The sequence below is a fragment of the Peromyscus leucopus genome, chromosome 19 (genome assembly GCF_004664715.2).
Source record: "Peromyscus leucopus breed LL Stock chromosome 19, UCI_PerLeu_2.1, whole genome shotgun sequence".
In the NCBI taxonomy this organism is placed as follows: Eukaryota; Metazoa; Chordata; class Mammalia; order Rodentia; family Cricetidae; genus Peromyscus; species Peromyscus leucopus.
Genome location: NC_051079.1, coordinates 26903517 through 26930195, shown reverse-complemented (window position 1 = coordinate 26930195; position 26679 = coordinate 26903517). Strand labels below are relative to the sequence as shown.

Genomic DNA, 26679 nt, shown 5'->3' with positions numbered 1-26679 from the left:
GGGTTTAAGCCATAGAAAGTCTTTGCTAGCTGGCCAGCCACTACACTGGGTGTTTGGGATCTCAGTGTATCCCCAAGACTTTCTCAGGATGAGTTTTTAAGCACAAAAAATCACATCACATACTTCAGTTAAGAAGAACAGTTAGCCAGAAGTGGAACTACAGAAGCCAAAAAGCAAGGTTAGTACATTTGGAGACTCTCTCAGAACTATGATGTTGGTGGATTAGGTCTTTGTTTTCATTCTGGCAGGTTGACTGCCTATGTGCTGAGTTTTATGGCCTGAGCGGTACTCCCATCATGGAGTCAGTTGTGCTAAGGTCTGGTCATCTACTAAGGTCTAAGGCTCTGTTACATACCCAAAGGAAGATGAACCCGTTCACAATGTGTAGGTGCTGATAAATCTAAACCAATAATGAGAACCTTATTTTTAAAAAACAATTCTTAGGATTATAGACTTAAAATGATAACTTTAGGGTAGTTTCTCAATTTTGATACTATTTCAAGCCAGATAAATCTTTTTTTTTTTTTTTTTTTTTTTTTTTTTTTTTTTTTTTTTGAAACAGGGTTTCTTTGTGTAGCCCATTAGACCAGGCTGGCTTCAAATTCACAGAAATCTGCCTGCCTCTGCCTCCCAAGTCCTGGGAATAAAGGCGTGTGCCGCCGCCACCACCCAGCTGCACAGATAATTCTCTATTATGTGAGTGTGTGGGAGGACAACTGCTCTGTGCCACGTTTAACATTATCTCCAGTCTCCTCTCACTATTACTTTCACAACTGTGACAACCGAAATGTCTGGACATTAATGAAGATCACCTCCTTCCAACCACTTTCAGAAACATAGGTTTACTCTGTTTACAAGTAGAGTACTTACTGCTCAGCCAAGGATAGGTAGATGACCACATTAGTCAAATGAAATCAAAAGGCAGACTTTCCCTTGAGTTCAAGCCCAAGAACCACAACAAATGTGACTGACTAAACAACTAAACCAACTAGTTAGTGAGATTACTGATCTCGATATTCAACTTGATTGCATCTGGAATCCAATGACACCTAAGCTGCGGGGGACTTTCTTGAGACATTTTTTGGATTAGATTATCTGGGGCAGGAAGGCTCACTCTAAGTTTGGGCAGCACCTTCAGGTGACAGCACAGATAAAGTGATGTGGAAGAAGGAAACTTCCTGACTTCTTGCCCTCACTCTTAAGGGCAAGTCTGGCCTCTCTGGTATGAGACAGGCTTTGTTAGATTACCCGAACCACATCCTGCAATCCAATCTAATAACCCCCCCCTTCTCTCTCTCTCTCTCACTCTCTCTCTCTCTCTCTCTCTCTCTCTCTCTCTCTCTCACACACACACACACACACACACACACACACACACACACACACACACACACAATCAGTTCTGTTCCTTTGTTCCTTTAAAGAACACTACTCTCTCAACTCATGGACAAGGGTGGAAGTTCTCCACTAACTGCTGGAAGGTAACTAGTGACCAAAGCCTGTGGACATTTACAAGTACAGGGATCAGAGCTGAAAGAACAGCAGAAAAGGCACAGATTCTTCAGAATCAGAAGAGAAAAACAATCTGTATAATAGTGTATGCAGAGGCAACTGTATCGTACTTCAAGATCTGAACTGTTCAATCAGTAATCCTCAGCCACATATGGCGACTGAGCACTTGATGTATGGCTGGTGTAAACTGGGATGTGTTGTAAGTGTAAAACACACCCTAGATTTTGAAGATTTAATTCAAAGTAAGAATGTAAAGCATGTCATTAAAATTTTTTACATTGTGACTTACTATACTTATATTTTAGAAACATGGCTTGGTTATTTTCACTTGCTTCTAAGGATTTAAAATCACATCTATGGCTTCCATCTGTAGCCACATCGTTTGTTTGTTTGTTTATTTATTTATTTATTTATTTATTTATTTATTTATAATACAGAAAGCATCCTACTTGGTGTAGGAACTGCTGTATGCCTTTAGTTAACTTGCTTTCTAACTTTTAAATATATGGTGGATTTAACAATACTTATGTTTTCTTTTGGGTTGAATCTTTGCCATTTCCTCACTGTGGTGGCTATTTTTGGTTGTCAACTTGACTACATCTGGAATTAACTAAAACCCAAACAGGGAGGGGCACTCCATGAGGGATGTTTTGGGCTTAATTTGAAGTGGGAAGACCCACTTCTAATATGGACTTTTGAGGTAGGAAGACACACCTTTAATCTGGGCCACACCTTCTGCTGGTAGCCTATATAAGTATAGGAAGAAGGAAGCATTTGCCCTTTGCCTGCTTGCTTTCTTCTGCTGGCAAGTCCATTCCTTCACTGGCATTAGAGCCTACTTCTTCAGGATTCCAGCATCTACTGAAAACAAGCCGACATTCAGCCTTATGGACTGAGCAACTGCTGGATTCTTGAATCTTTTGTTCACAGACAGCTGTTGTTGGATTAGCTGAACCACAACCTGTAAGTCATTCTATTAAGTCCCCTTTATATATATAGGAGAGATATAGAGATTTATTCTATAAATTTTGTTACCCTAGAGAACCCTAATACACTCACCCCTAAAAATTTTAATCACAAAATACAGACAGATGTTCTCTCATTACTTACAGATTTTTTTTTAACTTCTAAAGTATAAGTATCCACCTATAAGGAATTCTAAAGTTTTTAAAGGAAATTTTCAAATAATATGGGATTAGCAATTGCTTGTTATTCTCTTTAATCACAGAAAGGAAGCCCTGGGAAAGCCTGTTACTACTAGGGAATTAACTGCTTTCTTCAGATCTTTGTTTCACCAGCATTACAAATATAGGACGGAACAATCACACAAGTGTGATTTTTTTTTTTGCATTCAGAATTTTTCCCATGTATCCATGAGATTTAGGGGAAAGAAATTTAGAATTTTAAAGACATTAAGTTAATGGTAATGTGGTAAAGTCTTAAGGTCAATAAAGAGCAGCATTAAGAAAACATGTGAACTCAAAAGCAGATAATACATTTCAGGACTGAAGGAGGCAGATGCTATAGGAAACCTTTAAATAAGCCAGTTATCCCTGGCAGTTTAACTAAAATATGCCCAAATTTTGGCCAATGAAAAACCTAATGAATTTATTTCAAGTCATATTTTGTGACAAGAATATTTGACCATTATAAAACTCACAGGGAATGAATTGAAAGTAGTATTTGGGTTCTTTTTCTGTATAACCATGGTCTCAATTTCTATGGTTAGGTAAAGCACTGTCCAGAGGTCAGCATGTTAAACTCTTACATCTATAGATACAAGTATAATTAAGAGTTAATAGAAACTTTTCACTAGAAAAAGGGTGAACAGGTTATATTGGTATGATACTTTGAATGCGGATGGCTCCTCTAGGCACATATATTTGAGTGCTTTGTTTCCAGTTGCTTGAACTCTTTGGGAAGGATTAGGAGGCATGGTCATATTGGAGTAGGTGTGTCACTGGGGACAGGCTTTGAGGTTTCAAAAGCCCATGCCAATCTCGGTTACTTTATTCCTCTTGCTCGTGGATCAGGACGTAAGCTCTCAGCTATCACTCCAGCGCCATGCCGCCCTGCTTGCTGCCCTGCTCTCTACCATGGTTGTCATGGATTCAGCCTCAGGAAATGTAAGACCCAATAAGTTTCTTCTATAAGTTGACTTAGTCATGGTATCTGAGCACAGCAATAGAAAAGTAACTAAGACAACTAGAGATTATAGATAAACCAGATATTATTCTTCAAACACATTACAAAACAAAGAAAACTAATGTACCTCAACGGGCATGATGTTTCTTAAAATTTGCATAGAAATGGGTACAGGCCATTTTAATTTCCTCTCATGATAACATATGATAGTTTACTTAAAAATATTCAAACTCAGTGTGTTAGATTTTTAGTTCCCCACTTCATTATTTTGTTTTTTCGAGACAGGTTTTCTCTGTGTATGTTTCTTTCGAGACAGGGTTTCTCCTGGCTGTCCTGGAACACACTCTATAAAACAGGCTGGCCTCGAATTCACAGAGAAGGTCTGCCTCTGCCTCCAAAGTAGTGGGATTAAAGGTGTGTACCACCACCCCTTGTAGCTTTTAGTCCCTGTACTAGGTGGTTTTGTGTGTCAACCTGACACAAGCTAGAGTTATCACAGGAAAGAGCCTCAGCTGAGGAAATGCCTCCTTGAGACTCAGCTGTCAGGCATTTTCTCATTTAGTGATCAGTGGGGGCAGGCCCAGCCCATGGTGGGTGGTGTCATCCCTGAGCTTCTGGTCCTGGGTTCTATAAGAAGGTGGGCCGAGCAAGCCAGGGGAAACAAGCCATCAGCTCCTGCTTCCGGGATCCTGCCCTGTTTTGAGTTCTTGTCCTGACTTCCTTCAGTGATAAACAGCAATTCTGAAGTGTAAGCCAAATAAGCCCTTTCCTCCCCCAACTTGCTCTTTGGTCATGGCATTTCATCACAGCAATAGAACCCTTAAAACAAGGCCCGGGCAGTGGTGGCACACGCCTTTAATCTCAGGAGGCAGAGCAAGGTGGAACTCTGTGAGTTCGAGGCCAACCTGGTCCACAGAGCGAGTTCCAGGACAGGCATCAAAATTACACAGAGAAACCCTGTCTCAAAAAACACACAAACAAAAAATACCTTTGATAAGGTATCTGTCATGAACAACTTAGCAGAAGAAAAGCTTTCTTTTGCCTCCTGTTATCAGTGTCCTCAGTCACAGGCTGCCTGGCTCTATGTTTCTGGACCTCATGCCAGAAGGTCATGTGACAGCAAAGGTGTCCAGATCATAGTGGACAAGAAGCAAAAAGAGATGAAGCTAGGGTAAGAGATACCTTCCACAAGGCACGTCCCAACTGTCCTTTGTTCTTCAACTAGACCCCACCACCAACTTTCCACTGCATTCCAATAATTTCATATTATCCAGCAAGGGATTAACACATTGATTAGATCAGAGTCCTCAGGTTTCAACCATTTCCTCAAAGCCCATCAACTGGCAACCAAAATACCAGTGCCATTTGGGAGGACACTTGATACTCAAACAAGACACACTGTCAGCAGACCTTCCCACTTTACAACAATCAACTTGCACTTACCTAAGGAGGTGCTATGCAATAAACGGCTCTTTCACATTTTAAGGTGACAACGAAGTTTTTATTTCATAAAATTTTTTTATAGGATTTAGACTACATTTTATTTAAAATAGGTCAACAATTTTATTCAGTTATGTTCCCCCCTTTTTGGTTGTTGTTTATTTTTAGACAGGGTCCAGCTATGTAGTCCTGACTGGCTTGGAACTTGCTATGTAGACCAGGCTGCTCTCCAACTCACAGAGACTTACCTGCCTCTGCCTCATGAGTGCTGGGATTAAAGGTGCTGATCCCCAAGCCTGGCTCCTGTGTTCTTGTATTAGGCACTGGAACACAATGAACAAGAAAAATCTTTCTACCATGAAGTCAATTAAGTATATAAAAAATAAAGTGAACTTTGGAAATGCTAATCACATTTTTTTTTTTCTGAGACAGGGTTTCTCTGTGTGGCTTTGTGCCTTTCATGGATCTCACTCTGTAGACCAGGTTGGCCTTGAACTCACAGAAATCTGCTTGCCTCTGCCTCCCAAGTGCTGGTATTAAAGGCGTGTGCCACCACCGCCAGGTGGCTAATCACATTTTAAGAGGGTAGTTTTAATTTAAATATGATTAGCATAAAAGATATAAATCACAATGACTTTGATGCAGTGTCAAAGAGATTAAGCTAAAGCAATAAGTGAAAATGGATATCAAGAAATGGAATCAGCCATGTGTGATGGAACACTTCTTTGATCTCAGGAGGCAGAGGAAGGTAGATTTGAGTGAGGTTGAGGCCAGGCAGGGTTGCATAGTGAGACCCTGTCTCAAACAAACAAACAAACAAACAAAAAACAAAAAATAAAAAACAAAAACCCAACCAACCAACGAACCAAAAAACAGTAGGAACCATCATTTATTCCAAAGTCCTGTACCACATGCTGATGAATGCCTGACTGTCCATAGTACAAACATCTCAAAGCAGTAAGACAATAAAGAAGTGAAACAAATTCTAAAATAATTAAAAATTTACTTGCCAGTAAGAGCCAGGACATATGCTGGATATGGTGGCTTTATTCCAGCACTTAGAAGATTGAGGCAGAAGGATTGCTAGGAGTTCAAGGTTCCACCTAGGCAGGGCCTCAGAGACAGTGTGTCAAAAAATAATAGTAATAAAAAAGAAAAGATGCCGGGCGGTGGTTGGTGCACGCCTTTAATACCAGCACTCGGGAGGCAAAGGCAGGCGGATCTCTGTGAGTTCGAGGCCAGCCTGGTCTACAAAGAGAGTTCCAGGAAAGGCGCAAAGCTACACAGAGAAACTCTGTCTCGAAAAACCAAAAGAAAAAAAAAAAAAGGCTTCCATATTACACTTCAATTTTAACAGGCCCCCAGACCTTAGCACAACTGACTCCATGATAGCAATACTATTCAGGCCATAAAACTCAGCATAAAGACAGTGCTACCTGCCAAAACGAAAACAAAGACCTAATCCACCAATGTCCATAGTTCTGGGAGAGTCTCCAAAAATGTACTAACCTTGCCTTTTGGTTTCTGTAGTTCCACGTCTGGCTAACTGTTCTTGTTAAATGAAGTATGTAAAATCAGGACATAGTTTTTGTGCTTAAAAGCTTCCTATGAGAAAGACTTGGGACTACATTCAGATCCCAAACACCCAATGTAGTGGCTGGCCAGCTAATAAAGACTTTCTATTGGCTTAAGCCCACGTCCAAGAAGTCTTCTCTGGTGGATACCCCACAACACAATCAGGCCATTTGTGTTTCCGACAATTCTGTTCTAAATTAATCCGTGTCATCTTAAAAGCGTTTTTTTACATGACATATTAACAAAAGGAATCAAATCACCCTTGGTCCTCTGGAGCCCCACAAAATACAAATGAACCCAAAGGCTTAGTTCCCCTCAAGTCATCTTCATAATCAACACGGTTTTACACTTAGCGTTATATAGTGATCAGAAATACTGTCTCACTCCGTTGGTTTGGGTACTTTACATTGTAGTTTGTGACTAGTTCCCAAAGCCTGAAGAGGAGGCAGACTGGGTACGCCCTGGGAAACAAAGATGCTTTCAGCAAGGACGCCCTTATCTCCGAAAATTCTCGTTAGACTAGACACTGTCCCGCCCCACGACTCCACAAAAGTGCTGCCTTAGGTAGCAAACTTAGGACTTTCTCCTTGGAATCCTTAACTTTCACTTGCAAGCCAAGGCTTTTCTGAAAACAGTTAAGCGTCTAAGCCTGTACAGAGCAAGTTCTCGCGAGAGGAAAACGTAATCGCGAGACTGCGCCTGCGCGCGCCGTGACGCTAGTACTTCCGGTAGTCTGCGCCGCGCGTCTACTTCCGGTTAGTGGCGGAGCGCTTTGGATCTGGCGTGTTTTCCGCGTGCGGGGGAGTGGAGCGGAGAGCCGGGTCGGTCAGCTCCGGAGCCCGGTGTGTTTCGAGTGGCGAGCCGGCGACGTTTCGCGCCGCGGGACCCGAGCCGTTTCGTTGGTAGCGCGCAGCTCGCCGTGCGGGGCGGCCGAAAGCGCGGAGAAACCGAAAGGCAGACGCGCCGCCCCCGGCCGCTCCCCGCCGCCCCCGGCCGCTCCCCGCCGCTTTGCTCCGACCGCCCAAAGCTGTTTATAATCGCCGGTGGACTGTAAGTACCCGAGGCGAAGAGAGCTCACTGCACCCCGCTTTTTAAATAGCTCACTGGAGAGAATGTGTGGACTGATTGGGACTGTCTGCCAGACTTAACGTCTGTTCCTAAAATCCCTCCCCAGGCTCGGCCGTTTCCTTTGCTGTTTGTTTTGTGCAGCAGCGGAATCTGGAGCCGCCCACTTGGTGTTGCATCTAGTAGACGGGTGAATTTAACGGGGAAAATGCCAGAGGGGCAGCATGTTTAGAGATAAGAATGGAGGCTTAAGTAAAAAACTAAGACAAAATAGACACTAGCTGGTGAGAGACCCCCACCCCGGTTCCCCCTAAGGCCCGGAGAGCTGAGGAAAGGAACATCTTAAAATAGCCAGAACTCTTATATTTTTGGTTGTGAGCCTAGCCTTTAACGCCTGAGCCATCTCTCCCGGGCGGTGGTGGCGCACGCCTTTAATCCCAGCACTCGGGAGGCAGAGGCAGGCGGATCTCTGTGAGTTCGAGGCCAGCCTGGACTACCAAGTGAGTTCCAGGAAAGGCGCAAAGCTACACAGAGAAACCCTGTCTCGAAAAAAAAAAAAAAAAAAAAAATAGCCAGAACCAAGTCAGTTCCCATTCCCAGACAGGGTGAAGTCAGAAGTTTTTTTTTTTTTGTTTTTGTTTTTTTTGTTTTTTCGAGACAGGGTTTCTCTGCGTAGTTTTGCGCCTTTCCTGGAGCTCACTTGGTAGCCCAGGCTGGCCTCGAACTCACAGAGATCCGCCTGCTCTGCCTCCCGAGTGCTGGGATTAAAGGCGTGCGCCACCACCGCCCGGCCTTTTGAAGTCAGAAGTTTTAAAAGTACAAAATCAGACTGTCTGGTGGTAGCTAACCACGAGACGCCCCCTTCCCCTGAGATAATATGACCAAATTTTGGAGATGGGCTGTAAAACTCCTGACAGAGCAAAAAATAAGATAAAAGTCCAAACTCAGGAAAACTGGACCAATCAAGGGTGGACCCGTACTAACCCCCTCCTCTCTGAAGAATTTTGTGGTTTTTTGCCTTCAAAAGCTAATCTCCCCAAGAAAGAGGAACTCTCCTCCCTGCCTCGCTGCGCCAGGCACTGCGGACAAGGGTTCCTTGCTGGCTCGTATTGCGCCAAGAAGTAAACCTTGCTATTGCATTCTGGATATATCTGGTCTCCTGGTGGTCTCTTTGGGGGTCCTTATCTGGGCATAACACTGGCTGTTCACTTAGTTGCTATTTTCCTTAGAATTCGTTAAGAATTTAAAATTATACTAACAATAGTGCCCTTTTTAACTGTTTTAGGAGCTGAAACTTTTTGAGTGCAGCAAGTATTTATTGGAGGAATAACTCACCAGGAATTAAAGATGAGTAAGAGCAAAGATGATGCGCCTCATGAACTAGAGAGCCAGTTTATCTTACGACTGCCCCCGGAATATGCCTCTACTGTGAGGAGGGCAGTGCAGTCTGGACATGTCAACCTGAAAGACAGACTGACCATTGAGTTACACCCTGATGGGCGTCATGGAATTGTCAGAGTGGATCGTGTTCCATTGGCCTCAAAGTTGGTAGATTTGCCGTGTGTTATGGAAAGCTTGAAAACCATTGATAAAAAAACATTTTACAAGACAGCAGATATCTGTCAGATGCTCGTATCCACAGTAGATGGTGACCTATACCCTCCTGTGGAGGAGCCAGTTGCCACTGCTGATCCCAAAGCAAGCAAGAAAAAAGATAAGGATAAAGAGAAAAAATTTGTTTGGAACCATGGAATTACTCTACCTCTAAAAAACGTCAGAAAGAGAAGGTTCCGGAAGACAGCCAAGAAGAAGTATATCGAATCTCCGGATGTGGAAAAGGAAGTGAAGCGGTTACTGAGTACAGATGCAGAAGCGGTCAGCACTCGTTGGGAGATAATTGCCGAAGATGAAACAAAGGAGACAGAGAATCAAGGCCTTGATATCTCTTCTCCAGGAATGTCTGGCCACAGGCAGGGCCACGACTCACTGGAACATGATGAACTTCGAGAGATATTCAATGACCTCAGCAGCAGCAGTGAAGATGAAGAAGATGTAAACATTATTGACACCGAGGAAGATCTGGAGAGACAGCTACAAGACAAGCTCAATGAATCAGATGAACAGCACCAAGAAAATGAAGGAACCAATCAATTGGTTATGGGAATTCAGAAACAGATTGATAACATGAAAGGCAAGCTTCAAGAGACCCAAGACAGGGCAAAGCGCCAGGAGGACCTCATCATGAAAGTAGAAAACCTGGCTCTCAAGAACAGGTTTCAGGCTGTTCTGGATGAACTCAAACAAAAGGAAGACAGGGAGAAAGAGCAGCTTAGCTCTTTGCAAGAAGAGCTAGACTCTCTTCTAGAGAAGTGAGAATGTTGATTTCAGTCCTTAGACCTGTCAGCTTGGGAAAAATTGTTTTTCATAATAAGATCTCAAAATTGTTCTTATTCCTTATAATGCTAGGAGTTTTGTTGAATTTTGTTGGTTGTTTTCAGAAACGCTGTGCCAGGTTTTCATTCTTTAGGAAGTAGGATTACATAGGCTGACGTAAGGAGGTTTTAAGTAAGATTAGTGAAATGAACAGTTAGCTTTAATCACTTTACTATAGGACTTTATTACTATTTGTCTCATTTCCAGAAGTGTTTATTCCTGTTCATTGGTGCTAAGATCAGTAAGAAGCTAGCCTACAGGCAGTGAAGTTAGTTCATTTTATTATTATTTTTTAATTTTTTTTTAAGTACACGTATACAGTAGCTATTTTATTAGCTACTCAGCAAGTTTCCATGTATAGAAATGAAAGTTATTTCATAAAGTTGTTTCTTGCACAATAAAAGCTACTAATGTTCACATTATAATGTTTACCTTGTTCTATGAATAGTGAGAGTTGAGGTGGATTCATGGAGTTTAATGACTGAATGGTGTGGTCATGTTTTGTAGATAAAGATACATGCTGTTCTTTTGTATTTTCAGAAAAAGGAATACACAGGGTAAGGAAATGGAGAAATTCATCTTTGCATTATATTAAGGTTCAAAGCCACCTGGAGGTTTGAGAACACTGGGGTCCAGAGCTGCCTTAAACTATCCTAGTTTTCATTAAGCACTAAGGTTGTCTGTGTAAAGTACAGGAATCAGCAAAACAATGGTTATCAGATAAACCATTCTGCCTGTTTAGATTAAGATCACATTCCTAACTATTGCCAATTTAATTGCTATAGTTATTTAATAGACGGATGCACGTTCCTGTTATTAATATTTCCCATTATGAAAGGCTGTATTCTGGCCTGGTATTTTAAATTTTCATACATATATTTTTCACTTTCTCTGAAGCATTTAATATTTCACAATTGAGAGGGGTATTTTAGAAAAAAGTCAGACTGATAAGGAACATAGTTAAAATTAGTTTGTGTCAGATTGGTTTGTAAAACTTCAGTTTGAAAATACTTCATAGGCCGGGCGGTGGTGGTGCACGCCTTTAATCCCAGCACTCAGGAGGCAGAGGCAGGTGGATCTCTGTGATCTCGAGGCCAGCCTGGTCTCCAAAGCGAGTTCCAGGAAAGGCAAAGCTACTCACAGAAACCCTGTCTTGAAAAACCGAAAAAAAAAAAAAAAAAAAAAAAGAAAGAAAGAAAAAAGAAAATACTTAATAAAACAATTTTCTATTTGTCAGGATTTATTAGTGGTAAAGTGTAGAAAAATCAATTATTTAGACTTCAAGTCCAGCATCAAATTTCTTTTCTTTTTTCTTTTTGGTTTTTTGAGACAGGGTTTCTCTGTGTAACTTTGGTGCCTTTCCTGGATCTGCTCTGTAGGCTACACTGGCCTTGAACTTACAGAGATTTTCTTGGTTCTGCCTCCTGAGTGCTGGGATTAAAGGTGTGCACCACCACCACCACCACCACCACCACCACCACCACCACCACCACCACCACCACCTGGCCAGGATCAAATTTCTTGATACTTAAATTTCCCTCACATCTGGTCATTTATCCTTTACTAAAACATTTTCAGAAGCTCATGTCTGCAGTGCAGATGAAGAAGGATTTAATATCTGGCTTTAGAGTCTTCCTTTTTTTTTTTTTTTTTTTCTCAAGAGTGTTTCTCCGTGTTTCCTGTCTTGGAACTTGCTCTGTAGACCAGGCTGGCTTCGAATTCACAGAGATCGTCTGCCTCTGCCTCCCAAAGGCTGGGATTAAAGGCATTTTGCCATAGAGTATTTTTTAAGGTCAGAAAATAATGTTTTCTTAATGAAGTGGTAGGTGAAAAATTCTAAGTATAGCTATTTTTTTTTTTTTTTTTTTTTATACCATGCCTAAAGAGTTGACTGAGAAGATTGAGTATTTGACCACTTTTTACTAAAATCTAGATACAGGTAAGGCTTGAAGGCCATCAGTGTTTGAAAGGAAGGATGCTGGATGCACATTTTTTTTTTTATTATTAACAAAATACTCCACTGGTGTGGTTCCAGTTAAATTATTAGCTCTACTTGGATTCTCAGATCTATACTTTGAGTCTGATATGAACTTCAGCTTTAATATATTCAACTGTGTCCTGGAAATACTTAAAAGCAGCCCCCTGGCAAGCCGAGTATGTGTGTTTAAAACGGAAGTCACTCCACCCCTCTCATGGAGAACTTGCCCTTCTGTTTTGCTTCTGCCAGCTGCCACAGCTGCTGAAGCCCCAAACTAGAGCCTTGACAGCTCTACATCACAGCATGCCTGTGTTTCCCTATGGATCAGTGATTTTGTTATGTGATTTTTGGGCATTATAATTTGAGCATAATCTGTTTGCTTCAATTTTCTTACCTTTGAAATGGAAGTGGTATTACCAGCCTCACGGGGCTATTGGGTTAGTGACTTAAATCATACAGACGTACTTAGAACAAAATACTTGGAATATGGTGAGTGAACAGTGAACAGAAAAACATTCCCATTCACTAGACTGGATCATACTAGTTAAACTGTCTCTTGAATTAAAGAGGAATTGAAATGATAGTAGAGCGTTTACAAAGAAACTTTTTTTTTTTTTGACTCACTGTGTAGCCTAGGCTGACCTTGAACTCAATTCTCCTGTCACTGTCAAGTGCTGGGATTACAGGTGTGTATGACCAGGCCTGGCTTAGGAAATAGCTGTTTTAATTAGGGTTTGATTCAGATTCCACAAAGGTTCTAAATCAAAGCTTATAGTTTGGAAAGTTTGCTTCAAATATCTGCAACATAAAAGCTGACTCAGCTTATTACTGTAGCTTTATTGTTTGTTTCTGGGCACCTTTGTATTCATATTAAAAAGTGGCATAGTGAATGATAATCTGCCACATAAATATTAAAAGCTAAAGACTTAAGAGTGGGATCCAAATCCTGCATTATTGTGAAAGAGTCACTTTTCTCATGCATCTCTTGGCTAAAAAGTATGGTATGGAGCTGAACATTTTTCAGGGTTTCTGGGTTTATGAACAAGTGCTTTTTTTCCTGTGTGTGTGTGTGTGTGTGTGTGTGTGTGTGTGTGTGTGTGTGTGTGTATGGGCCTTGGGAATGCTAAGCAATCACTATATCACTGAACTGCATAAAGGTCTTGCCCCCATGAACAAATTTTGAAGACCTTTAAAAGAAATAATGCTTTAAAATATTAAGATTCCCTATAAAAAAGTAATTTAGAGATTCTACAAAAAAGCAGCACCCTCCCATACCAACTTCCTAGAATAATTTACATTAACATTTTAAGATGTATTATCCCATACCTTTATTTGATGTGTTTATAACGGATTACATTTATGTAGTTTTTTAGTGCAAAAGTTACAGTTTTGTTATATAGACCCTTTAGAAACTTGCCTAAAAATATGAGTAAGCTTACTAATGTGTGAATCAGTATCTTCACAATAGAGTTTCTAATGTTATCCACTACTGATTGTTACTAGCTGTAAAGATAGGAACTCATTAAAATCTGTATTCAGGGCTGTGGTACCTATCCTATGAAGTCAGGTAACTTCCCCCATCTCACAGAGAACAGAAAGTTTATTTTTCTGTATAAATTGAACCAATGAAGGCCCCATCTCAAAACAGGCACACATTAAGTGTAAATGAGGTGAATGGCAGTTGAAAAGGAATTCAAGTGCAAGCCTATATGTATTTGCTATAGAGACCCTGTTAAATCAGTGTTTAGGCATATACACACAGTTGATATTAGATGATTAGGAGCTGGAGAGATGGCTGATGGGTAAGAGTATTTGGTGCTCTTGCAGAGGACCCAGGTTGGGTTCCCAGCACCCAGGTGCTGGCTTACAACCAATTGAAGTCCAGTTCCAGGGGATCCAACCCTCTTCTGACGTTCGTGGGCACTAGACACTCAGCGGTGCACATACATGCAGTCAAAACATTCATAAATCTTTAAAGAAAGATGATTGTCTCTAAAGAAAAGTTATCTCAGAGAAAAGAATTCCTAATGTCAGCAGTTGGACATTCTCCAAAGAAAAGGCCAGGTTATCTACTGGGGAAAAAAAGCCTGTCTCTTACTTACCATGCACAATCTGATCTTTAATGTATCACTTTTTGTTTTTCAGACAGGGTCTCTATATAGCTAGCCCAGGCTGTTTTGGAACTGGCTCTATATACCAGACTGGCCTTGGACTCAGATCTGCCTGTCTCTCCCTGGGATTACCCGGGTAAAAGCATCACTTTTAAATACAGTTCGGGAAAGCTAAATGAAAGAAACTTTTCAGTACACAGTTTGACCCCAGATCTGGTCTCACCTCCAAAATCGTTTTGTACAACTCAGATTCCCACCTCTCCTGCTCCCGAAGAGGAGAGAAGAGCATTTGGCTAGAGATGTTTTGTTTTGTGCCATGGACTCAAATGTAACAGTTCCCAAGTATTTTATCTTCTTGATTATTTATTCATTTTTTTGAGGCAGAGTTTCGCTATGTGTCCCCTACTGGCTTCGAACTCACAAAACCTGCCTCTGCTTCTTAATGCTGGAGTTAAAGGTGTGGTCCCCCATGCATGTCCTGTCTTCTCTATTTTAAATCTCTTTTTCGGTAGGGTGTGCCCATTAAATCCAGACTAGATTAACTGAGAGCAACCCCTGGTGTCATTTTGTGTGGTAAGAAACGGGGAAATTTGGCCCCCAAAGGGGGAAGCGTAGTCCACCCAGCTATGCACCCGCTCTACCACTGACCTACACCCCCAGCTCCAGCGAAGAGTTTCTTTGTACGTATTTATGGAGAAGTGTCCCTGAAGCATTCTGCCTCTGCCCACGCGGACAGCGGGCACTCGTGGATGCACGTGGCCGGGGGGTTATTCCCAAGCGGCTGGGGAGTGCAGCGGTCCGCGGCTTTGGGTTGAGTGGCCTCGGCTGGGAGACGGAGAGACAGAGCCTGCAGCAGCCAGCCGTGGGAGCCCACGGTCACTTGCCTTCTGATGACACCCACGGAGGGGCGGACGAACATGAAATCCATCCTGCCGTCCAAGCCGCCATAGACCTCATTGCGGGCGGCGCTGGGGGCTCAGCGTGTGTGCTGACAGGGCAGCCCTTTGACACCATCAAAGTGAAGATGCAGACATTCCCCAACATGTACAAAGGCCTCGCCGACTGCTTCCTAAGGACCTATAACCAAGTGGGCTTCCGGGGTTTATACAGGGGAACCAGTCCTGCACTGCTAGCCTACGTTGCCCAGAGCTCTATCCTATTCATGTGCTATGGCTTCTGCCAACAGTTTGTCAGGAAAGTGGCCGGAGTGGATCAGAGCGCAGAGCTGAACGACTTCCAGACTGCCACGGCTGGGTCACTGGCCTCCGCTTTTGCTGCGCTGGCCCTCTGCCCCACTGAACTTGTGAAGTGCCGGCTGCAGACCATGTATGAAATGAAGATGTCAGGGAAGATAGCACAAAGCTATAGCACAATTTGGGCTATGGTTAAGAGTATCTTCATGAAGGATGGTCTCTTAGGCTTCTATCGTGGACTTCCCACCACTCTATTTCAGGAAATACCTGGCTATTTCTTCTACTTTGGGGGCTATGAACTCGGTCGATCATTTCTTGCCGCGGGAAGACCAAAGGAGGAACTAGGCCCTGTCTCTTTGATGTTAAGTGGAGGCTTTGCCGGGATCTGCCTCTGGCTTATCATATTCCCAGTGGACTGTATTAAATCCAGAATCCAGGTTCTTTCTATGTCTGGGCATCGAGTAGGATTAATCAGAACCTTTTTAAGTGTTGTGAGAAATGAAGGAATATTAACCTTGTATTCTGGAATGAAAGCCACTCTGATTCGAGCTATCCCTTCCAATGCTGCTCTGTTTTTGGTCTATGAATACAGCAGGAAGATGATGATGAACATTGCAGAAGAATACTGAAGTGTTTTGATGAAACCCTTGTCTAAGCACATGAGTGTGAGGACCACGGCTCTAGATATCAAAGAGTTCAAGACCAACATGGAGTTGTCTTTGACTGGGAATTTTGGGTTTGTCCTCCCTTCCTCCAAATCTCAAACTTGGTGGAGAAATCTTGATATCCTATGGTTTCTTTTCACAAGCATACTGAAATAGAAAAATCACTGCTTTTGCTGGTGGTGGGATCTGCAGGGTGAACCCAAGAGTCTATGTACTTCAAGGTTATCGGGGCTGCTTCATAAACCTATGTAACATCTTGAATGGTCATGTGTTGTAAGTGAAACCTAGTTTGGTTCCCTGTTTAGTGTCAAGTATCACCACAACATCTAGAGTTGATCGTTTTTCATGATTATAGGTATTGCTTAATCCATTCAAGATGTGGTTGTAGTTTAAAATCTGTTTAATATGCACCACACTAGGCTGTTAAAGTTTTAAAGTCTTTATGTGACAACCGAAACATTCATGTTGATTTATGAGAAGAGAATGTACCTGTGTATCAGCATGGCTTCCACAATCTTGAGTAAAATTTCAGAGTAGGCATCCATCCTGGATTTTCTACTCCAGTCTTAGATAGTGTGGATTTCACTTTCAAAGTATGGTTACTATTCTACACCCCAATAGTATTGTTAGGTGGGGCCTTGTGTATTAGGCCTTTGGGAAGTGGTGTGGCCTTTGCTGGCACCCCTTCCCTCTCTTTTCCAAAGAAGCCAGGTGTTAGATTGAGGAAAGAGATAAAGGCATGGGGCTGTGAAACCGTGCTTAGATGAGCCATGTAGATCAGTGGTCTCCACCTGTGGGTCCCTTGACCCTTGTGGGGGGTGTTGAACAACCCTCTCACAGGGGTTGCATATCAGATATTTATATTACGATTCATAACAGTACCAAAATTACAGTTAGGAAGTAGCAACAAAAATAATTTTTATGGTTTGGGGTCACCATGACCTGAAGAACTGTATTAAAGAGTTGCAGCATTAGGAAGGCTGAGAACCACTGATGTAGATGAAGAGAGTTCTAATTTGCTCTCAGTCTCTGGGTTCTGGCCTGGGCAGGAGTTCAGTGTTGTATTGGCTCATTTAGGGATTGTTGATTCACTTTAGGTCATTCACTGTTCTCTGTACCATCTCCCATTCTTCCAGTAAACAGAAAGTACAAAAACCAAGAAAAGGTTTTGTTCTATTTGGTGACAGAGTGAGAGTCCCCATGGGTGATGCTATCTCTTAGCCAGGACTAGTGTGCACTTTGTGCTATCGTTCCATAGTAAACAATGTGAAAGAGGTGATTCACATTTGAAGGTCACCTTGGCTCCATAACTATTTGCAGTAATTTCAGTGTCACAGCTTTCTAAATGTGGTGCTGGTGGTCAGTGAACTTTAATGACTAGATGTCACAATATAAAACAATGAACCATAAGATAAGTGGTTTTACTAAACTACATGTATGCATTTAAGCACAGACAGTATCTCCCAACAAAACCCCCAAATATACCAAAACAAGATGAAAGCCTCCCTCCCCCAAATCATAACTCAACTTACTCCAGTAGACTTGGAATTAAAAAGCTTGTTCCCAGGCCATATGCTTTTAGAAAGTCATTTTTTTTTTTTTTTGCTTTTTTTTTAAGACAGGGATTCTTTGAGTAGTCCTGGAACTTACTCTGTAGACCAGGCTGGCCTCAAACTCAGAGATCTTCCTGCCTCTGCCCACCCCCTCTCAAGTGTCAGGATTAAAGGCATGTACCACCACTGCCTGGCTTAGAAAGTCATTCTTTATACCACTAAAGTAAGTTCATCTTTCTGTGTTGCTACAAGACCAACAGGGTCTTTTCAATAACAGGTGTTAAATACCTATAAAGCTGAAAGAAGGTGAGGTACCAGTCTCAACAATCATCTGTTTCCTGTGCCAGGCCTCTAACTTCCTTTTTAAAACCCACTAAGCAATTATGGTAACTCCAAACTCTAGTTCCAGAAGCAAGATCCAGAGATATGAGACACTGACAACTAAGGGCTGCTGGGAAGAGTTGGCCAAAAGTTTTGCTCAATATTATGCCTAGTCTGCTAGAAGTAGAGAACTGAATTCCACAGTCTGTCCTCTGACCTTTGCATGTAGTTCATTGGATGAGCAGTGTTGCATTTATGTGCATAGACAGACAGACAGACAGACAGACACACACACACACACACACACACACACACAAAATAAGTGTTTAAAATGTGTAAAAAAACTAAATAAGTAAATGTGTGAAAAACACTGACTACTTTCAAAGTGTTTCCCTGATAACTACTCTCGTGTATTAGTCGTGAATCTCTTGGGTCATCATCCTTTCCAACATTTGGCTTTTACATTTCCCCAAATGGCTGTGTATTCCGATTTTCATCTGTATTTCCATGATTATACCAAAAATGTTGGACATCGGTCAAGAGGGTGCCTGAGCTGACTTACTCTGATGATTGGATGGCTGAACACCCTAACTGTCATGATAGAACCCTCACCCAGTGACTGATGGAAGCAGATGCAGAGATCCATGGCCAAGCCCCAGGCAGAGCTCCAGGAGTCTAATCGACGAGAGAGAGAGGAGGGATCATATGAGCAAGCGATATTGCAAGAGACCATGATTGGAAAGAGTACAGAAACAACTAGCCAAACTAGTGGAAACACATGAACTGTGAACCAATGGCTGAGGAGCCCCCATGGACCTGGACTAGGCCCTCTGGATAAGTGAGACGGTTGTTTGGCTTGAACTGTTTAAGAGGCCCCTAGGCAGTGAGACTGGGACCTGTCCTTAGTGCATGAGCTGGCTTTTTGGAACCTGGTGCCCATGGTGGGACACTTTGCTCAACCTTGGTGCAGGGAGGAGGGGTTGGACCTGCCTCAGCTGAGTGTACCAGGCTCTGCTGACTCCCCAGAGGAGACCTTGCCTTGGAGGGGGTGGGAATGGGGGGTGGGTTGGGGGGAGGTCTGAGGGGTGGGAGTGGGCAGAGGGAGGACAGGGGAATCCGTGGCTGATATGTAAAATTAAATTAATTATAAAATAAAATAATAAATCTCTTTGAGGAACAAAGTAAGCTAAATACATGTCAGATGTGACTATATTGAAACTCTTTGTAAAGTCCATAAAGATAGAATCTATAGGATGACTGAGAAAAAGAAATTTATGATATGGGTCTGAGGAAGGATCTGGTACTGGAAAAGTCTCTAGCAACTCAAGCAGGATCTAAAGTAGAAACCATGGAGCGGTGCTGCTTACTGGATTGCTCCCCATGGCTTGTTTAGCTTCCTTCCTTCCTTCCTTCCTTCCTTCCTTCCTTCCTTCCTTCCTTCCTTCCTTCCTTCCTTCCTTCCTCCCTCCCTCCCTCCCTCCCTCCCTTCCTCCCTTCCTTTCTTTTCTTTTCTTTATTTTTTTTTGAGACAGGGTTTCTCTGTGTAGTTTTGGTGTCTGTCCTGGATTTCACTCTGTAGACCAGGCTGGCCTCGAACACACAGAGATCCTCCTGACTCTGCCTCCTGAGTGCTGGGATTAAAGGCATGCGGCACGGCCACCTGGCTAGCTTGCTTTCTTACACAACACATCTGCCGAAGGGTGACATTGACCCCAGTGGGCTGGGCCCTTCCACATCAGTCATTAATTAAGAAAATGTCCCACAGACTTGCCTACAAGCAATCTGGTAGAGGCATTTTCTCAGTAGAGTTCCTCTTCCCAGATGACTCTAGCATGTTCAAGTTGACAAAAAAAAACTACCAAGACAACTGACCCCTTGTCAACTTGACATACTAATACAACACTATTAAACAGCCTTTCATTTCTTGTTTATTCTCAAGATTTCATATTAATATCAATATCACAATATAAAACACTCCAACTTTTTTTTTTTTGGTTTTTCGAGACAGGGTTTCTCTGTGTAGCTTTGCGCCTTTCCTGGGACTCACTTGGTAGCCCAGGCTGGCCTCGAACTCACCGAGATCCGCCTGGCTCTGCCTCCTGAGTGCTGGGATTAAAGGCGTGTGCCACCACCGCCCAGCTAAAACACTCCAACTTTTAAAAGCCCCACAATCTTTAAAAATTCAAATACTCTGAAAGTTTAGTCTCTGGGCTGGAGAGATGGTGCAATGTTTAAATGCACTTGAAGAGGTCCTGGGCTCAGTTCTTAATACATCAATGATGTCTCACAACTGTCTGTAACTCCAGTTCCAGAGGATCCAACATCTCCTCTGGCCTCATATGGTTCATATACACACGCTCAGGCATGCACTTATACAGATAATGAAATAAATAAATATTTAAAAAGTTCAACCTTTATAACATCTAATGTCTCTCAATAGTGGGTTCCTGTAAAATTAAAAAGTTAAATAATACTTTCCTCCTACAAGAGGGAAGAACCAGGGTATAGCTGTAAGTTTTCTCTGGTCCCACCAGGCCCCTTGGTCTCGCAGCTACTTATAAAATAATCATTCAGAGGCTTAATATTAATTACCAATAGTATGGCCTATGGCAGGCTTCTTGATAGCTAGCTCATATCTTAAATTAACCCATTTTTATTATCTATAAGTTGCCAGGTGGCCATGGCATTACCGGTCTGCTGGCTTCTTGCTCCTTGGGCAGCAGGCTGGCATCTCTCTCTTTACTCTCCTTTCTCCTTTTCCTATCTTTCTTGGATTTTCCTACCTGGCTCCATCCTGCTCTGCCATAGGCCGGTGCAGCTTTATTTATTAACCAATCAGAGCAACACATATTCACAGCGTACAGAAAGACATTCCATAGCACTTCCCCTTTCCTGTCTAATCAAAAAGGAAGGTTTTAACTTTAACATAGTAAAATTATATATAACAAACCAGTTATCCACGCCTTTAATCCCAGCACTCGGGGAGGCAGAGCCAGGCGGATCTCTGTGAGTTCGAGGCCAGCCTGGGCTACCAAGTGAGCTCCAGGAAAGGCGCAAAGCTACACAGAGAAACCCTGTCTCGAAAAACCAAAATAAAAAAAAAAAAGAATACAAACCAGTTATCAAGCAAGAATTATAGTTATAATATCTAGTCTTTATATTTGGCAAAATTAAAAAATATTCTATCATCTATTATATTTTTGTGAGTTTAAAGTTTTATATGTAGCATGAATCTTATAAGTTCTTATTAATAAAAACAAACCCAAGGCCAGTTATTGGGGTGAATGCTGGAAGATCAGAGAAGCAGAACAAGCCACAGCTACCTCACCTCGCCAGTTCCTCAGCTGATCCTGTTTCCTCAGACTGGAAACCTCTGAGTCCTCATCCAGAATGAATCTCAGCTGAACGGTTGCTCAAAAGCCTAAAAGCTTAACCAGCTAAATGCTTCTAGTTTCTGATCTTTACGCCTTATATATCTTTCTGCTTTCTGCCATCACTCCCTGGGATTAAAGGCTCACTTCTTGGGATTAAAGGCGTTTGTCACCATGCCTGGCTGTTTCCAATGTGTCCTTGAACTCACAGAGATCCAGACAAATTTCTGCCTTTGGAATGCTAGGATTAAAGGTGTGTGCTACCACTGCCTATCCTCTATGTTTAATATTGTGGCAGTCCTGTTCTCTGACCCCAGATAAGTTTATTAGCATGCACAATATTTCAGGGAACACAATACCACCACAAGATCTAATTTATCTTTTATCATGAGTAAAGAAAGCTATAATTATAACTATTTTGTCTTCAACTCCATCAAAGACCCCAGAAGGATATAATATTACCTAAGTAAACAGGAAGTACATTGTAAGCAACTTCCAAAAATCTAGAATGACAGAGACACCTGGCTGCCTGGACAGTCACCCAAAGTTCCTCTGCAATCTTCGGGAACCCATCTTCAGCCCATAGGCCTAGAGTTTCTCAGTTGCTTCTCCCTGTGTCCTGCAGAATGTCTGGTAATCTGCTCTGCAAAGCAGGAACCTGAAGGACCACCTCACCTTGTTTTGGCAAAATTTAGTGGTAATTTTTCCATCGGTCCTGCATGTCTAGTTGATCCAACATTTTGCTAAGCAGTCCAGGCAAGAACAGCTTCTTACCCAAATGGCTAACTTTTGCCATAAGGAAAGCAAACTCCATATGGAGTTTCTTCGACACCCATCATTTTTTTTTTTGAAGTAAGTCGGTGCTGCCAGGAGCAGATGTGTTTCATTATCCAGAAAATTTAAGTTTTAAAAACATTTTAAATGCCATACTCTGTAGGTTATTGAAGTGTTTGAAGATTACCTACCTAATTGAAATACATCTATGTATACCTAGAAAACTTAACTAACATGACTATAAGTATGATTATCATAGATGACTAATTATTAATTTATATTTATTAGTTATACATTACAATTTCAAATTAGTTGCATAAAAATAGTACTTTAAACAAGAGTGAAAATATATATACAGTATAACAAAATTAACTTTAAAGTTGTATTAATAAACTAAAATACATAGCAATGTAAAAAATTTTAAACAAGTTGTTGTTCTTTAAAAGTAGAGTCAATAATCTACCCTTTTCATCCTATCATATCTACACCAGGGCACAGTTAGAATCAAAGCAAAGCAAAACCAAACTCCAATATGTAATAGCTTAATTGCCTGATGTCTGAGACTCATGATCTGGGTTCCAAAGGACTCATGCAGTTTCACTTCTCCAGCTCTGCCATCCACATCACACGTATCTTGTCTTATAGACTCAGCCAGCTCTTCTCTGCATTTGCTTCTGTCTTTGACTGTCATTTCATGGTCTTGCTATCTCCAATATTATGAAGTCTCCATTACAACCTTACTAATAGCTTCTCTGAGCTGTCTTCAGGAACTTCTTTCCATGACCCCTTTCATCCTGGGGTTTCTACTGCAACTGATGCTTTACTTTCACTAATATTCTCTCATTATACCAAGGTTCAGCTGATTCCCATGATCTATTAAAAACAGTACCATGTGGGAGATTTTACACACCACCAAATTCAGTTGCGAGCATGAGATGCAGCCTTGGCTCCCTCTAGATCACAGTTCTGGGTGCTAACCCTAAGGAAATAATTCCCAGATTGCAGCTCAATGATACTGGTATCTTCTTTTGTCTCATGCAGTAAAGCTATTTTTTTGTACAAGAAAAGTAACATGAAGTTAATAATGGTGAAGGCAATCTGATGTAGAAAACCCATCTAGCTGCCGACTCTGACTTAAGATGTTTCAAGCTCCTGCAATCTTTATTTAGACAAACCAATGGAAATAAAATCGGGATTTTACCTAGCTTCTCATGGCTTATATATTTCACTTTCTTAAAGATTTATCTATGCAATAGAAGGCAGATTTTCTTTTTAAATAATAAAATGTAATAAGATAAAAAAAACTTAACACATTGGAATTGGACAAAACAAACAGAAGGAAAAGAGCCCAAAGGAAAGCACAAGAATCAGAGACCAACACACTTGTTCACATGCTCAGAAATCCCATAAGAACCCTAAACTGGAAGCCATAATATACATATGCAGAGGACCTGGTAAGGACCCATGCAGGCCCCGGGCATGCTGCTTCAGTCTCCGTGAGTTTACATGAGCTTTGATCACGTTGATTTAGAGAGTTTTGTTCTCTTGGTGCCCTACATTCCCTCTGGCTCTTAAACTCTTTGTGTGTTCTTTTCTTCAGGGTACCCTGAGCATTGAGGGGAGGGATTTGACATGATGATGGAGACATCATATTTAGATCTGAGTGTTCCAAGACCTCTCATCCTCTGCATAATGTCTGGCTGTGGGTCTTTGTATTCATTTCCACCTGCTGCAGGAGGAAGCTTCTTTGATGATGGATGAGCAAGGCACTGATCTATGAATATAACAGAATGTCAGTAGGACTCATTTTATTGCTACAAAACTCTCTTTTAAATTTTGGTGAAATGTTTTATAGATGTCTGTTAGGTCCATTTGAGTCATAACATCTGTTAGTTCCCTTATTTCTCTGTTAAGTTTCTATCTGGAAGACTTGTCTATTGGTGAGAGTCGAATGTTGAAGTCTCCCACTGTAAGTGTGTGTGGTTTGATGTGTGATTTAAGTTTTAGTAATGTTTCTTTTACAAATGTGGGTGCCCTTGTATTTGGAGCATAGATGTTCAGAATTGAAACTTCATCTTGATGGATTTTTTTCCGTGATGAATAAGAAATGTCCTTTTCCATCTCTTTTAATTAATTTTACTTTGAAGTCTATTTTTGTTAGATATTAGGATAACTACACCAGGTTGTTTCTTAGATCCATTTGATTTACTCTGAGGTAATGTCTGCCTTTGAAGTTGAGGTGTGGTTCTTGTATGCAGCAGAAGGATTAATCCTGTTTGCATACCTATTCTGTTAGCCTGTGTCCTTTTATAGGTGAATTGAGCCCATTGATACTAAGAGATATTAATTAGCTGGCATTTTAGAGCCCACTACCTATGGTGGGACATCTTGCACAGCCTTGATGCAAGGCAAGAGGCTTGGACCTGCTTTTACTGAATGTACCAGGGTCTGCTGACTCCCCATGGGAGGCCATACCTTGTTTGAGGAGGGAATGGGGGTTGTTTTGGGGGGATTGCTGAAGGAACAGGAGGAGGGAAGAGAGGGGGATCTGTGGTTGGTATGTAAAATGAATAAAAATTCCTTAATAAAAAGATATATTAATGATCAGTAATTGTTAATTCCTGTTATTTTTTGGTGGTAGTGTGTGTATTTCCCTTCTTTGGGATTTGCTGATATGAGATTATCTATTGTCTGTGTTTTCATGAATGCAGCTAACTCCCTTGGGTTGGACTTTTTTTCCTAGTACTTTCTGTAGGGATTGATTTGTGGATAGGTAGTGTTCAAATCTTGTTTTGTCATGGAATATCTTGCTTTCTCTGACTATGGTGATTGAAAGTTTTGCTGGGTATAATATTCTGGGCTGGCATCCATGGTCTCTTAGTGTCAGTAAATGTCTGTCCAGGATTTCTGGGTTTCAGAGTCTCCATTGAGAAGTCAGGTGTAATTTTGATAGATCTGCTTTTATATCTTACTTTTTACTTTGCAGCTCTTAATAGTCTTTCTTTTCTGTATGTTTGGTGTTTTGATTATTATGTGGGGAGGGGACTTTTTTGGTGCAGTCTATTTGGTGTTCTGTAAGCTTCTTATACCTTCATAGGCATGTCCTTCTTTAGGTTGGGAAACATTTCTTCTGTAATTTGTTGAATATATTCTCTGTGCCTTTGAGTTGGAATTTTTCTCTTTCTATTCCTATTATTCTTAGGTTTGGTCTTTTCATGGTGTCCAAGATTTCCTCGATGTTTTGTGTTAAGAATTTGTTGGATTTAACGTTTTCTTTGAGCTATGAATCACCTGCAACAATTGGAAGAAGAATAAACACCTGTTCCTATAGGTACCCCAACCCAAATGGGTAAAAGGTAGTGTTAAAATACATTCAACAACATTAAGTGTAATATGGCACCACCAGAACCTAGTGGTTCTACAACAGCAAGACCTGAACATCCCAACACAGATGAAGCAGAAGAAAATGACCTTAAAAGTAACTATGAAGGTGAGAGAGGTCCTTAAAGAGGAAATGAAAAATTCCCTCTAAAGAAATGGAGGAAAAGTAAAACAAAAAACATTGGAACAAATCAATAAATCACTGAAATAAATAAATAGAAACAAATCTATTTCCTTTATCATTTTCCAATGCCTGAAATTCTCTTCCATCTCTTGTATTCTGTTGGCGATTCTTGCATCTGTAGTTCCCATTCATTTACCCAGATTTTCCATTTCCTGAATTCCCTCTGTGGGACCAGCTCAAGAGAAAGAAGTATGATATAGTCAACAAAGTTGAAATGAATTAGAGATCTGAAGAGCATTTTGACATTAGACACGGAGATGCAGAGTTTGGAGTTTGCTCAGCTGGTTTTAGGTCTCGCTTTGGTTCAGTATTTCCTTATTATGCTCCCTTCCCTGCATTTTGGAATGATAATGTATATCCTGTGCCATTATATTTTGGAAGTATGTGATCTGCTTTTTGATTTTGATTTTACAGGGGATTGCAGTTAAGATATTGCATGACTTTCAGAAGGGACTTCAAACTTCAGAGTTTTAAGTAAGTTTGAAACTGTTATAGACTACAGGGACTTTTGAAATTGGACTGAGTGCATTCTTTACATTATGATATGGCTACAAGCCTTTGGGGGCCAGGGAGTAGAATGTGGTGGTTTGAAAGAAATGGCCCCCAAAGGGAATGGCATCATTAGTAGGTATGGCTTTGTTGGAGTAAGTATAGCCTTGTTGGAGGAAGTGTGTCACTGTGGAGGCGGGCTTTGAGGTCTCATATGCTCAAGATACCATTCAGTGTCTCAGACCACTTCTTGTTGCCTACAAATCAAGATGCAGGACTTTCAGCTACTTCTCCAGAACAATGTCTGCCTTCATGCCACCATGTTGCACCATGATGGTAAAGGACTAAACCTCTGAAAAATGTAGCCACCTCAATGAAATGTTTTTCCTTTATAAGATTTGCCATGGTCATGGTGTCTTTTCACAGCAATAGAAACCCTAAAATACTAGATATCAATTAACCCAAATACTAGATAACAAATAACCCAAT

The 26679-nt window shown here is 41.4% G+C and overlaps 2 protein-coding genes across 2 annotated transcripts; both read left to right on the top strand.

The window, feature by feature from the left end:
* The first annotated feature begins 7408 nt into the window (after nucleotides 1-7408).
* Taf7 (TATA-box binding protein associated factor 7) lies at nucleotides 7409-10592 on the top strand. Its single transcript, XM_028861833.2, has 2 exons — nucleotides 7409-7722; nucleotides 9023-10592. Exon 2 carries the CDS (start codon nucleotides 9085-9087, stop codon nucleotides 10108-10110), a length of 1026 nt encoding a protein of 341 aa, XP_028717666.1. The 5' UTR covers nucleotides 7409-7722; nucleotides 9023-9084; the 3' UTR covers nucleotides 10111-10592.
* A 4282-nt stretch (nucleotides 10593-14874) lies between these two features.
* On the top strand, nucleotides 14875-16990 carry LOC114687145 (mitochondrial ornithine transporter 2-like). The gene has a single exon (XM_028861843.2). The coding sequence runs from the start codon at nucleotides 15284-15286 to the stop codon at nucleotides 16079-16081; it is 798 nt and encodes a 265-aa protein (XP_028717676.1). The 5' UTR covers nucleotides 14875-15283; the 3' UTR covers nucleotides 16082-16990.
* The last annotated feature ends 9689 nt before the right edge of the window (nucleotides 16991-26679 follow it).